Source organism: Heliangelus exortis, chromosome 1 (genome assembly GCF_036169615.1).
Source record: "Heliangelus exortis chromosome 1, bHelExo1.hap1, whole genome shotgun sequence".
Lineage (NCBI taxonomy): Eukaryota > Metazoa > Chordata > Aves > Apodiformes > Trochilidae > Heliangelus > Heliangelus exortis.
This window is the reverse complement of record NC_092422.1, coordinates 1086573-1100990: the sequence shown is the minus strand read 5'-3', so window position 1 is coordinate 1100990 and position 14418 is coordinate 1086573. Positions and strand designations below refer to the sequence as shown.

At 49.6% G+C, this 14418-nt stretch overlaps 2 protein-coding genes across 2 annotated transcripts in view; both read left to right on the top strand.

The window, feature by feature from the left end:
• PLEKHB1 (pleckstrin homology domain containing B1) overlaps nt 1–14418 on the top strand; it is a 168070-nt gene that overhangs the window by 99790 nt on the left and 53862 nt on the right. The window lies entirely within an intron of this gene.
• The window catches only part of MRPL48 (mitochondrial ribosomal protein L48), a 13939-nt gene continuing 8991 nt past the window's right edge, over nt 9471–14418 (top strand). The window contains exons 1-4 of the mRNA XM_071759062.1: nt 9471–9736; nt 12446–12498; nt 12860–12897; nt 13945–14030. Of these exons, the coding sequence (XP_071615163.1) occupies nt 9716–9736; nt 12446–12498; nt 12860–12897; nt 13945–14030 (198 nt within the window). The 5' untranslated portion in view covers nt 9471–9715. The remainder of the gene's footprint in view (nt 9737–12445; nt 12499–12859; nt 12898–13944; nt 14031–14418) is intronic.

Sequence of the window (14418 nt, the reverse complement as noted above, 5' to 3'; positions counted from 1 at the left end):
TGGAAAATGGAACAATCTCCACTTTCTGGTTTTTGATCATTTTATTTGTGCTCCCTTGATGTGATCAACTCCTTCTCCAAACACCTGTTTTTTTCGTTTTTTTTTCCTTGCCTTGAACTGAGAGTGAAAAAAGTGAAAAAAAAAAAAAAAAGTGTCTTTAATAAGGTGATTAAATTTCAATAGTTTTAATAAGGATCTGAGCAGGAGCTGACATTCACCTGGCATTTGGGAATGCTTCCCCTTTGTGCTGTGGCTGCTCTCCTACACCACATGGAAAAGGAATCCAGCCTGGCAGAGACCTGACTGAAAAAAATTCCAACATCATTTTAAAAATATTTCTCATCCTTTTTTTACAGGTCAGCACAGACACAGGGAAAAAGCATCCCTGTTCCTCACAGGTTGCCCAGGGAGGTGGAGTCTCCTTCTCTGGAGAGATTCAAAGCCCACCTGGATGTGGGACACGAGGTGACCCTGATCTGGCAGGGGGTTGGACTGGATGATTTTTCAAGGTCCCTTCCAACCCCAAACTTTCTGTGATTCTGTAAAATTCTGTCTGCCAGGGAGAAGTCCTGACCTTTAGTAATGATTATTTTTAACACAAAAGCTCTGACTTTTTTATCACAAAAGCTCTTTAAAAGGTCTGGTGCAGAAAATTCTGTGATTCTTTCTTTAAATGTCTGCAGAAAACTGAAATACTGGATGGTAGGAGTTGGACTGGAAAAATTTCTAGTGCAAGGTTAGGAATAAAATGATTTTCTGCTCCCTCCCTGCATCCTTCCCCTCCAGCCTGGAGTGCAGAAAAAGGCTCAAAAGCCACTTGCAAGGACAGTATTTCCCACCTTTCCTGCCTCCCAATTCCCCAGAAGCCTTCCAGAGGGATCAGGAGATGATCTGGATCAGCAAAGTTGAGTTCAGGACTCAGAATAACTCAACTTGTGCTTCTTTAAAAGGGTGGGGGGAAAATCTGAGCAACCTGGAGAAGAGAAACTTAAAAAAGAAAAAAAAAAGAGGGAGTCAGCTCAGCTGTTGAGGTGGAAGGAGGAATCTTCTGGTGAGGTGAGACCATAAGACCTGTCCCAAAGGAATAAAGGATTTTTCCATGTCTGCTTGCAGCTTTTCCAGTGACAGAAATGACACCTCTGAGCTTTTTTTCTTCCCCTCAGCTTTAAGAGCAGCTTCTCTTGGGGGGTAGAAGCCTGACCTGAGATTTTTGGGATGAAATCCAACAATGTTGGTACTATCCAACATCTTGTGGGAGTTGTCCCTGCCCATGGCAGGGGTGTTGGAAAAAATGATCCTTTAAAAGGTCTGGTCCAGAAAATTCTGTGGTCATTCTTTCTCTCCAGGTGTGCAGAAAACTGAAATACTGGATGGTAGGAGCTGGACTGGGAAAATTTCTAGTGCAAGGTTAGGAATAAAATGAAAACTTTTAATTTAAAAGTTATTAAAAGAAAACACTCCTTTAAAAACCAGATCTCACTGACTGACTCTGCAGACTCTGTCACAGAGACAAAACCATCAGCAGTGTCCAGCTGGGGTTAAAGCCAAGTGTGTGTCTGTCTCCAGGTGTCAGTAAGGCTGAGAGCTTCAAAACTGAAATAGGAACCAATCCTCACCTGCCAGGTTTTGGAAAGGTTTTTTTTCAGAGAGAGAGGGAATAAACCCTCAAGTTCTCCAAAGTTTGACTGCCCTGGATGGCACTGACTTGGATTTATAAACAAGACTGGGAATGTAGTTTCAAGGAGATGACTTTTTTTTTTTTTTTTTTTTTTTTTCCTGTGCATCTCCTGTAGCAACAGCAGAGTTGAAAAAATCTGGACTAGAAACCAGACACAAACTGATTCTTCTCTCAGATTTCCTTGGACACATCCAGAGATGTTTTGGGGCAGACTGAACTCAAAGGACAATTTTCTCCTGGAGTCTGATCCTCCTGGAAATGTCAGACTTGTGCCCAGAGCCATTGCAGAATCCTCCTGGGAGGCAGGAGCTGTGGCCAGGGCAGCTTTGCTGATCCTGCCAGCATTCCCTCCAGTCCTGATCCCTCTGGATGAGGGACCTAAAGCAAGGGGCTTTCTTTCTTCCCCTCTGCTCCCCCCTGGGGTGCTGGGTCCAGTTCTGGGGTTTCCAACAGCAGAAGGAGATGGAGGTGTTGGAGTGAGTCCAGAGGAGGTCATGGAGATGCTGGGAGGGTTGGAGCAGCTCTGGAGCCAGGGGGAGAGAGTTGGGGGTGTTCAGCCTGGAGAAGAGAAGGATCCAGGGAGTGCTTGGAGCAGCTTCCAGTGGCTGAAGGGATCCAGGAAAGCTGGGGAGGGACTTTGGACAAGGGCCTGGAGGGATGGGATGAGACCAATGGCTTTAAACTGAAAAAAGGGAGATTTAGGTGAGATTTTAGGAAGAAATTGTTGAATTTGAGGGTGCTGAGCCCCTGTCCCAGGGTGCCCAAGGAAGCTGTGGCTGCCCCATCCCTGGCAGTGTCTCAGCCCAGGTTGGATGGGGCTTGGAGCAACCTGGGCTGTGGGAGGGGTCCCTGCACATCCAGGGGTTGGGACTGGAGGAGGTCATGGAATGCTGGGAGGGCTGGAGCAGCTCTGGAGGCAGGGGGAGAGAGTTGGGGGTGTTCAGCCTGGAGAAGAGAAGGCTCCAGGGAGACCTTGGAGCAGCTTCCAGTGCCTGAAGGAGCCTACAAGAAACATTGGGACAATTATTTTAGCAGGGTCTGCACTGACAGGACAAGGGGTGAGGGTTGTAAATTAAAAAAGAGGAGATTCAGAGGAGATGGAGGCAAAAAATGTTTGATAGTGAGGGTGGAGAGACCCTGGCCCAGGTTGTCCAAGCTGTGGTTGATGTCTGATTCCTGGCAACCCCCCCAAGCCAGGCTGGAGGGGGCTGTGAGTTGGTTGAGATGAATTTTAAAGGTCCCTTCCCACCCAAACCCTTCTGTGATTTTTATGGGAAAAAAATGGGAGAGTTTCAGGCTCTCAGCTTCCCTCAGTGTTGCTCCTCTGGTAGCAAACCCCTTGAGCACCTCCACCTGCTCTGGGGCACTTCCCCTGCATTATGGGGAGAGAAATCTGCAGCAAAGGAGAAGAGGAAGGATGAAATAATCCCTCCAAGAAGCCCTGGGGAGACCTCAAGAAGGAGGAAGAGCTCCCTGGTTGTTGGTTTGGTGTATTTTTATTTTTTTTTTTAGTGCAGCACAGAAAAGGAGTGGTTTAGGTTTCTGCAGCTGAAGTGGGGGAAGCAGCACCTTTGGTTCTCTAAATGTCCCAAAAAGGCACCAGGGAAAGAGGTTCCAAAGAATGTTTATCAGTATGGTGATAGGAGTAATATAAATATAAAGATATATAGATATATAGATATATATATATATAGATAGAGATAGAGATAGACATAGAGATAGATATAAATAGAGATATACAGATATAAATGTAGATATATAGATATAAATGTAGATATAAATATAAATATAAATATAAATATAAATATAAATATAAATATAAATATAAATATAAATATAAATATAAATATAAATAGGTGAAATGATTCATTAGTCAAAGAAAGGCCCAGCAAGGAGTGGTGGCTGGGAGCTGAAGCTCAGATTGGAAAGAAAGTCCCTGTTTCCACCAGAGAAGGTGCTCAGGAGCTGCCAAGAGCATCCCTGTCTTTGTATCCCAGGAAAATCAAGAGCAGGATGAGAGCTTTAGGAGAAATCAAGAGCTTTATGAGAAAGCAGGATTCATGGAACCAGGAGGGATTCTGTAAATCAGCTGCAATGCCCGAATTCCAGGATTGAGCAGATCCTTTTGGCCTGAAAATGTTTCCATTTGGGGAAACTCTGCAACCAAGGGATGGATTTCTTTTCCACCAGGATAATGATGGTGATGGGAGGGGGATTCCTGCTCCCTGTTCCTGCTGCACCCCAGGTTTGAGCAGGGGCAATGTTGCTGAAAGTTGGGACCCCAGGAAGGGCAGAGGGAATTAGGGGGGTGTCAGGGTTTAACACTGCCTGGCAATTAAACCAATTAACAGCTGCTCCCTGATAAAGGAAGGAGAGAGAATAAGGGAGAGAGACTGATGGGTTGGGAACTGAACTACACAGCTTGAAGGAAACAGGGATGAGAAATAGGAAAAATGACTCCATCTATACAAATAGACAGGAAAATGGATCCCAGGTTCCTCCCCCCTTTCCCCCAAGAACTCTCAGGTCACCACCCAGGCTGCAGGGCAGCCCTGGGAAAATCCAGGCTGGAATCCTGGGCTCAGCAGCAGTTGGGAGCTGGAGGCAGGAACACACAGATTCAGGCTGGGATGGATCAGGAGCACAGGCAGAGGAAGGGATGGGATCCTCCCAGGATGCCCAAGCAAAGAGGGAGAGGGGAAGAAGGGGAAGCAGGAAGGGGTTTGAGCCTGGGGATCCCTCCAATTTATCCTGAGGATGAGGTGGATGGGATGGAATCCTCTCTTTGCTCAATTTTGGTCATTTATCTTGTCCCTTGCTCCCCAAAGGAGGGTTCCAGGTGGGACCTCTTGACTCCTTTTCTCCTTCTGGAGGGCAAAATGTTCCTCAGAGCTGAGCAGTGTCCCTGGTTCTGCACCCCAGGCTCCAGCTGGAACTGTAACCATGGAGTGGGATCAGTCCCAGCAGCAGCCACTGCCTGAGAAACTTGCTGTTCATTTCAGCAGTGCAGCTGCTTACAAGAGACTCAGCTGGAAGCAAAAGGACAAGGCAGAAAATTAGAATCCTAGAATTGTCTGGGTTGGAAGGGAGCTCAGAGCTCCTCAAGTCCAACCCTTGATCCACTCCCCCCGTGGTTCCCAGCCCATGGCACTCAGTGCCACATCCAGGCTCTTTTGAAATAGCTCCAGGGATGGAGAATCCACCCCTTCCCTGGGCAGCCCATTCCAATGCCTGATCCCCCTCTCCAGCAAGAAATTCTTTCTATGTCCAACCTAAACCTCCCCTGGCACAACTTGAGACCATGGCCTCTTGTCTTGCTGAGAGTTGCCTGGGAAAAGAGCCCAACCCCCCCTGGCTCCAACCTCCTTTCAGGGACTTGGAGAGAGTGATTTCCCTTCCTCCCCAGGGAAAATTCTGGGAGACAGAATCCCAGAATTATCCAGCTTGGAAATGACCTCTGAGAGCATCAGCTCCAGCCTTTAATCCACAACCACCCCAGAGCACTCAGTGCCACCTTCAGCCCCTTCTTAAAAACCTCCAGGGATGAAGAATCCACCCCCTCCCTGGGCAGCCCATCCCAATGTCTGATCACCCTCCCTGTAAGGAATTTTTTCCTAATATCCAACCTAATTAAGCCCATGGCCTCTTGTAAGAAGAGCCCAACCCCCCCCTGGCTCCAACCTCCTTTCAGGGACTTGGAGAGAGTGATGAGGTCTCCCCTGAGCCTCCTCTTCTCCAGCCTCAACACCCCCAGCTCCCTCAGCCCTTCCTCACAGCATTTCTGCTGGATCCCTTCCCCAGCCCAGTTGCCTCCTTTGGACCTGCTCCAGCACCTCAAGCTCCTTCCTGAGCTCAGGGGCCCAGAACTGGACACAGGACTCAAGCTCTGGCCTCCCCAGAGCTGAGCACAGGGGCAGAATCCCTTCCCTGGACCTGCTGGCCACGCTCTTCCTCAGCCAGCCCAGGATGCCATTGGCCTTCTTGGCCACCTGGGCACACTGCTGCCTCCTCTTCAGCTTCCTGCCAATCCCAGCTCCCTTTCTGTCCCTCTCTGTCTGGCAAATTCCCTTTATCCTGCCCCAAACCAGGACAGGGCTGGAGCCCAACCCCATGGGGTGTTTGGGATCATGGAACAAGGGGTGGGGGTGAGGATTGGCTCTAAAATTCATCAAGGTGAAGCCCACTCCTCTTGGAATGGTCTTAATCCAGCTGAAACTTCCATGGAATTCCTTGCCTGAGGTATCAAAGGAAAATCACTGGATCTGGATGGGACATCAGGGTGTCCAGGGAGGGCTGTGACACCACAGCTCAGAGCTGGGAGAGGACAAAGGGGGAGGAGATCCCTGCTGCTGGAGCCCTTCCCATGGGAATCCTCATCCTCTGCACCCCCCTCTGCCCCTCCCTGCACCCCAGGGATGTGCCAGGAGCTCCAGGGAATCACAAACTGGGGAATCAGTCAGCTTTTGGGGTTGGGCTCAATATTGGGGCTGGATTTGATGAGCTTTTGGGATTGGACTCAATAATCTTTTGGGGTTGGAGTCCATGAGCTTTTGGGGTGGGGCTCCGTGATATTTTGGGGTTGGACTCAATAAGCTTCTGGGGTTGGGCTCAATGAGCTTTTGGGATTGGAATCAAAGAGGTTTTGGGGTTGGAATCAATGAGCTTTTGGGGGTGGACTCAATAATTTTTGGGGGTTGGAATCAATGAGTTTTTGGGGTTGGAATCAATATTGGGGCTGGACTTGATGAGCTTTTGGGATTGGACTCAGTAATCTTTTGGGGTTGGACTTGATGAGCTTTGGGGTAGCACTTGATGACCTTTTGGGGTTGGAATCAATGATCTCTTGGGGTTGGGCTCAATGATCTTTTGGGATTGGACTCACTGGGATTAGACTCTATGAGCTTTTGGGGTTGAGCTCAATGAGCTTTTGGGGTTGGACTCCATGATATTTTGGGGTTGGAATCAATAATCTTCTGGGGCTGGACTCAATATTGGGGCTGGACTTGATGATCTTTTGGGATTGGACTCAGTGATCTTTTGGGGTTGGACTCAACGAGTTTTTGGGGTTGGACTTACTGAGTTTTTGGGGTTGAACTTGATAATCTTTTGGGGTTGGAGTCAATGAGTTTTTGGGGTTGGACTCCATGAGCTTTTGGGGTTGGACTCAGTGAGCTTTTGTAATCCAACCTCTAATTTTTGGGGCTTGGGTTCAATAATTTTTTGGGGTTGGACTGTATGAGCTTTTGGGATTGGACTCAATAATCTTTTGGGGTTGGACTTGATGAGCTTTGGGGTAGCACTTGATGATCTTTTGGGGTTGGACTCCATGAGCTTTTGGGGTTGGAATTGGTGAGTTTTTGGGGTTGGACTCAATAATCTTTTGTGATTGAGCTCAATGAACTTTTAACTTGGACTCCATGAGCTTTTGGGGTTGGATTCAATAATTTTGGGGGCTTGGACTCAATATTGGGGCTGGACTTGATGAGCTTTTGGGATTGGACTCAATTATCTTTTGGGGTTGGACTTGATGAGCTTTGGGGTAGCACTTGATCTTTTGGGGCTGGAATCAATAATCTCTTGGGGTTGGGCTCAGTGAGCTCTTGGGATTGGACTCAATGAGCTTTTGAGGTTGAGCTCAATAATCTTTTGGGGTTGGATTCCATGATATTTTGGGGTTGAAATCAATAATCTTTTGGGGCTGGAGTCCATGAGCTTTTGGGGTTGGACTCCATGACCTTTGGAGCTTGGACTCAATAATCTTTTGGGGTTGGGCTCAATGAGCTTTTGGGGTTGGAATCGAAGAGGTTTTGGGGTTGGATTCCACGAGCCTTTGGGGTTGGAGTCAATGAAATTTTGGGGCTGGACTCCATGAGCTTTTGGGGTTGGACTCAATATTGGGACTGGACTTGATGAGCTTTTGGGGTTGGAATTGGTGACTTTTTGGGATTGGGCTCAATGAACTTCTTAGTTGGACTCCATGAGCTTTTGGGGTTGGACTCCATGATCTCCCAAGGTCCCTTCCAACCCGTAACCTTCTGGGATTCCATGTGGAATGCAGGACAGGGCCTGGCAGGGTGGAGCAGGAACCAAATGCAGAAAGTTGGGTCTGCAGCAGAGGTTTCAGTGCAAGCAGAGGAAGAGGAGAGGAAAAGTCCCTCAGGAGCCCTGACAGCTCCCAAGAAAAGGGAAATTTGGGTTAAACTACGAGACAAGGGAGTGGAGAAAAGTCCTGGAGAAAGGAAGGTTTGTGCTGGTGAAGAAAAGGGTGGAAGAGAGAGGAAGGAGCAGGTTGCAAGGGAATGGCTTTTCCCAATCCAACTCCAAAATCCCAGGTTTGGGGACAAAGGACCAAGCAGTGCCAATCTCTCACACCCTGGGCTGCCAGAACCCCCCTGCCCACCTCCTCTGCCACCTGGGAAACACATGCAGGGAATCCCTGTCACTCCATGCTCCCTGCAGCCTTCCCTCTTAAAATGTAGGGAAATACCACAGCCCAGGTTGCTCCAAGCCCCATCCAACCTGGGCTGAGGCACTGCCAGGGATGGGGCAGCCACAGCTTCCTTGGGCACCCTGGGACAGGGGCTCAGCACCCTCACCCCAAACAATTTCTCCCTCCCATCTCCTCTCTTGCAGCTGGAAACCCTTCCCCCTCATCCCATCCCTCCAGGCCCTTGTCCAAAGTCCCTCCTCAGCTTTCCTGGAGCCCCTTCAGGCACTGGAAGCTGCTCCAAGGGCTCCCCAGAACCATCTTCATCATCTTCTCCTTCTTCATCTTCTCCTTCTTCTCCCTTCTCCTCTCCTTCTTCATCTTCTCCTCCTTCTTCTTCTTCTCCCTTCTCCTTCTTCTTCTTCTTCTCCTTCTTCTTCTTCTCCTCCTTCTTCTTCTTGTTCCATCTCCTTCATCTTCTCCTTCTCCTCCTCCTTCTTCTTCTCCTTCTTCTCCTTCTTCTCCTCACTCTTCTCCTCCTTCTCCAGCCTCAACACCCCCAACTCTCTCAACCTGTTCCAGGCTCTCCCCACCCACCCTCAAATTCCAGAATTTCTCCCCCATCTCCAACCTCAGTCTCCCCTTCTCTCCAAGTTTTAACCCATTTCCCTTCTCCTCTCCCTACCCCCCCGTGTCCAAAGCCCTCCCCCAGCTTTCTTGGAGCCCCTTCAGATATTGGAAGGTTGCTCTGAGCTCACCTGGGAGCCTCTTTTTCTCCACCTCTCTCACACTGCTTCATTTTCAAGCCCTGTCAGCATGGACACCACTGACCCGGGACCATTCCCCCTCAGTCGACTGCAGGGTAAGGTCCAACCCCACCTCTGCTACTGCAAAACCAACCAAACAAATAAAACAAACGAAACAATCCACACAAACCATCCAACCAAACCCCATTTCTGTCTCCGTGCCCCGTGGCAGGGCCCAACCCGATCCCACCCCTCAGCCCCTAGCTCTGCCCCCTCAGCTCCCTCACACCTCCCAGTTCGCTTCCCTCAGGGGGGAGCAGGGCCCCTGCCGAGCCCCCGCCGCCCCCTCGCCTCCCCCCCACCATCCAACGGCGTCCAAAGGAGTTGGAAGAGGCCTCGGGAAGGGAACTCATCCCTTCCCATCCCTCCCTCCATCCCCATTCCCGCCCCGCTCTGACATGGCGGCCGCACTCAAAATGGCCGCCGCGTCGGGCAAGCCACACTCAAGATGGCGGCATGATTGACGTGGCCGAGAGCCAATCAGCGTGCGAGGACCTGGGGAGGAGGGCGGGGCTATCGCATAGCGCTGCGCACACACACTCGGGGCCTCCGCGCTGCCGCGTCGCTGCTGTTCCGGGGAGCAGAAGGGACGCGGTGTGTGTCCCCCCCCCCGACTAGGGCCGTACCCCCTGTTTTCTGCGGGAGAACGGGCCCCTGGGACCACCGGGGGCGGGGAGAACCGCAAACTGTGTGCGTGGCTGCGTTCGGGTGCCTCCCGCGGAGGGCGGAACTGAGGAAAAGGAGGTTGTGGTGCCGGGGGGGAACGCTTTGAGTGACGGACGCGGTTCCGTCCCGGGCGTAGTGATGAGCGCGGCGCTGCCGAAGGTACCGCTGGGCCCAGATCGGTTCTGGTGGTACCGGGGCTGGTGCCGGGCCGGGGGAGAGAGGGGAGGGGGCGTGGGGATAGACGGGGCGGATCCGGGATCGGGGGAAGAGGAAGGGGAATGGGTCCGGCTCTGGTACCGGGGGGGAGGACACAGCCCTGGTTCTGGTACCGTGGGAGGGGACACACAGCTCAGGCCCTGGAATATGGGGGGGACACTCTGTTTAATATCTTCATTGATGATTTAGATGAGGGGATTGAGTCCATCAGCAGCAAATTCCCAGGTGACCCCAAGCTGGGGGGAGTGTGGATCAGCTGGAAGGCAGGAGGGCTCTGCAGAGGGACCTGGACAGACTGGAGAGTTGGGCTGATCCCAAGGGGATGAGGTTCAACATTCCAAGTGCCGGGTCCTGCACTTTTGGTGACAACAACCCCAAAAACTGCCCAGCAGAAAAGGCAAGGCCTTTGGCACCGTCTCCCAGAGGATTCTCCTGAAAAAGCTGTCAGGCCACAGCTTGGCCAGGGGCATCTGTGCTGGGTTAGGAACTGGCTGGAGGGCCGGGCCCAGAGAGTGGTGCTGAACGGGGCTGCATCAAAATGGCGGCCGTGGTGTCCCCCAGGGATCAGTGTTGGGCCCAGTGCTGTTTAATATCTTTAGTGAGGATTGAGATGAGGGGATTGAGTCCATCAGCAGCAAATTCCCAGGTGACCCCAAGCTGGGGGGAGTGTGGATCAGCTGGAGCCACACTCAGATCCCAAACTGGAGCCGTTTTCCAGGTGCCCTCAGTTTTTAAGCTGATTTTAAAGATCACAGAGTCACAAAATGGCTGAGGGTGGAAGGGACCTCAGAGCTCCTCTGCTCCAACCTCTCTGCCATGCCCAGGGACACCTCAAGGATGCTCCAAGCTTCATCCAGCCTGGTCCTGAACACCTCCAGGGAGGGGACATCCACAACTTCTCTGGGAAATCTGTCCCAGAGTCTCACCACCTGAGGAATTTCTTCCTAAGAGCCAATCTGAACCTCTTCTCCTTCAGTTTAAATCCATTTCCCCTTGTCCTATCACGGGAAAATCTTAGGAAAATTCCCTCTCCATCCTTCCTGGAGGTTCCTTCAGGGATTGGGGGGCAGCTCTAAGCTCCCCCTGGATTCTCCTCCAGGCTGAACAATCCCAGCTCCCTCAGCCTCAACTCATGGCAGCCCCTGGATCATCTTTGTGGCCTCCTCTGGACTCATCCCAACAAATCTTTGTCCTTGGGGACACCACAACTGGCTCCAATATTTGATTTGAAATCTCACAAGAGCAGAGAACCCCACCAGAGCCATCCTCTTCCTCCCTCCTTCATCCTTTTCCCCTGTGCTGAGGTGACATTCCAGGCAGTGGAGCTGTTGGGAGGGGTTATTCCTCTGTTAATTACTGACACATTCATTAATGGCCCATTAATTGTCCTGATGGCTGCAGCCAGGGAAGTGCTGGTGAAAATTCCCAGAAATTCATAGAATCATAGAATCATAGAATAGGCTGGGTTGGAAGGGACCTCAGAGATCATCGAGTCCAACCCTTGATTAACTACCACTGCAGTCACCAGACCATGGCACTGAGTGCCACATCCAGGCTCTTTTTAAATATCTCCAGGGATGGAGAATCCACCCCTTCCCTGGGCAGCCCATTCCAATGCCTGATCCCCCTCTCCATCAAGAAATTCTTTCTAATGTCCAACCTAAACCTCCCCTGGCACAACTTGAGACCATGGCCTCTTGTCTTGCTGAGAGTTGCCTGGGAAAAGAGCCCAACCCCCCCCTGGCTCCAACCTCCTTTCAGGGACTTGGAGAGAGTGATGAGGTCTCCCCTGAGCCTCCTCTTCTCCAGCCTCAACACCCCCAGCTCCCTCAGCCCTTCCTCACACCATTTCTGCTGGATCCCTTCACCAGCCCAGTTGCCTCCTTTGGACCTGCTCCAGCACCTCAAGCTCCTTCCTGAGCTCAGGGGCCCAGAACTGGACACAGGACTCAAGCTCTGGCCTCCCCAGAGCTGAGCACAGGGGCAGAATCCCTTCCCTGGACCTGCTGGCCACGCTCTTCCTCAGCCAGCCCAGGATGCCATTGGCCTTCTTGGCCACCTGGGCACACTGCTGCCTCCTCTTCAGCTTCCTGGCAATCCCAGCTCCCTTTCTGCCACTCTCTGCCCAGCCTGGAGCTCCCCATGGGCTTCTTGTCTTGAACCTCATCCCCTTGGGATCAGCCCAACTCTCCAGTCTCTCCAGGTCCCTCTGCAGAGCCCTCCTGCCTTCCAGCTGATCCACACTCCCCCCAGCTTGGGGTCACCTGGGAATTTGCTGCTGATGGACTCAATCCCCTCATCTAAATCCTCACTAAAGATATTAAACAGCACTGGGCCCAACACTGATCCCTGGGGGACACCACGGCCGCCATTTTGATGCAGCCCCGTTCAGCTCCACTCTCTGGGCCCGGCCCTCCAGCCAGTTCCTAACCCAGCACAGATGCCCCTGGCCAAGCTGTGGCCTGACAGCTTTTTCAGGAGAATCCTCTGGGAGACGGTGCCAAAGGCCTTGCTGAAGTCCAGGCAGAGCACATCCACAGCCTTCCCCTCATCCCCAGGCAGCCCCCTGATGATAAAGCAGCTCAGGTTGGTCAGACAGGACCAGCCATTCAGTCATTCAGTGCCATTCTCTTTGCATTTTGCTCCTGGCAGGTGCTGAGCTTGAAGAGAGGAGCAGTGCTGAAGAAGGCCCTGGTGCTCAGCAGGTCAGTGCTCTGAAACCAAACCCAGGTAAAAAAAAAAAAAAAAAAAAACAAAAAAACCCAGCACAGGGCATTAAAAACAGCATAAAAAAACCTGGGAGCAATCTGAGCTGGGCCTTCCCTATGGAAACCACTCAGTGCCTTCTGCTCAGAAAACACACAGAGTTTGGTGTGACAAAAAAAAAGTCACTTTTTACCAGGCAAAATCAGTTTTTTAATGGCCAGGTGACTTCCAGCTGATGTCTGGGAGCCGGGAGGGCTGTGGGGGGGGGAGGAAATCTCCTTGCTGAGAGGATTTGGGGGACCTGGGGATCTCCTTCCTTCAAGACCATTGGTGATTTATCTCTTCTTTTGTTTCCTCCAGCTTAGCAACACCCAGAGAAAATCTTCTGTGTGCTGCAGGTGAGGCCTCTGATCACCCCCTGGGAGATTTACTCCAAAATAAATATCACAGCATTTGTGTCTCCCTTCTTTATTTTAATTTTTAGCCATTTTGGGGGCTGGTTAAACAATCTCTTCCACTTCCCTCCCTTTATTCCCAACCCTCTTTCCTTTTTTCCCTCTTTTTGGAGTGTTCTTTGCTGTGTTCATGCCCAGGACCTGGCTCAGACCCCCCCAGCAGCTCCCATTTCACTTTTTTTTGAGCTGCTGGAGTTTGCTGTCAGAATTTAAAGCAGGATTGGAGTTGGGGGGGGAGGCAAAGAGCAACTTAGAGGCTGAAAACTTTGGGATGCTTTTTTTTTTTTTTTTTTTTTTTGCTGTTTCTGAGCTCTGTTTGAGCACAGGGGGGTTCTTGAGGGTTTCACTTCACCCTGGAGAAAGGAAAAGAAATAAAACCACTTTGATTTGGCTTCCAGCACATGAATATTTGAATATTCTGTGTCAGAGGGGACAGATGGAACATTTCATCACCATCCTCTGATCCTGACTCATGGCTTTTTTTTTTTTTAATTATTTAATTTTTAAAATTTTTAAAAAATTTTTAAATTATTCAATTTTTTTTTTTTATTTAATTATTTAATTTTTAATTATTATTTGAGATGGTGGAGTCCCTATCCCTGGGACTATTAAAAGGGTATTTAAAAACCTGGTCCTTAAGGACATTAATTTAGTAATTAAATTCTGGTTTTGGTCACAAGTTGGAGCATGGAGGTCTCTTCCAACCTAAAAAATGTTGGGATTTTGTGTAACTCACCTGGGAAATAAATCACTTTTAACTTATTTTTTAGATTTAACTTTTTTGTTTAACTTGTTTAACTTATTTTAACTTCTTTGTTGCCAGCTCTGAGCTGTTCCTGGGATGTCTGCATGGGGCAGAGAGCAGCCCAGACCTTCCCTCAAAAAAAAAAAAAAAAAAAAAAAAGGACAAATCATTCCCTTCCACCCTCCCTGTGTGATTTTGGGGGTTTTTAAGTGAAGGAAATTTCTTGGCTCTGCTTGGATTTGCAGGGAATGGATTCCTGAGTTGCCAGAGGCACTACAGATCCCATCCTGCTCATGGAATTGGGAGGTACAAATACCTCCTCCCAAAGGAGGTAGGCATAAAAACTCCTATTCTGCTTGTTTCCCATCTTTTTTTTTCTTTTACAGCCTGCTTTAAATGTTAAAAAATAATTATATTAAAAATAATTATTAAAAAATAATTTAAAATAATATTAAAAGTTGAATCGTATTAAAATCATATTAAAAATCATATTAAAAATCATATTAAAAATCATATTAAACTCATATTAAAAATCATACTCAAAATCATATTAAAAATCATATTAAAAATAATTATAATAATAATGTCCTCTTTGCTGCTTTTCTTGCTGGAGAGGGTGGTGTCACCTGAAATACCCACAACACTCTATAAATTCTTTTTAATCCAAGGTTTTTGCACTTTGGGGAGGGAGGAATCTCTTCCCCAGGGCTGGATTTTAA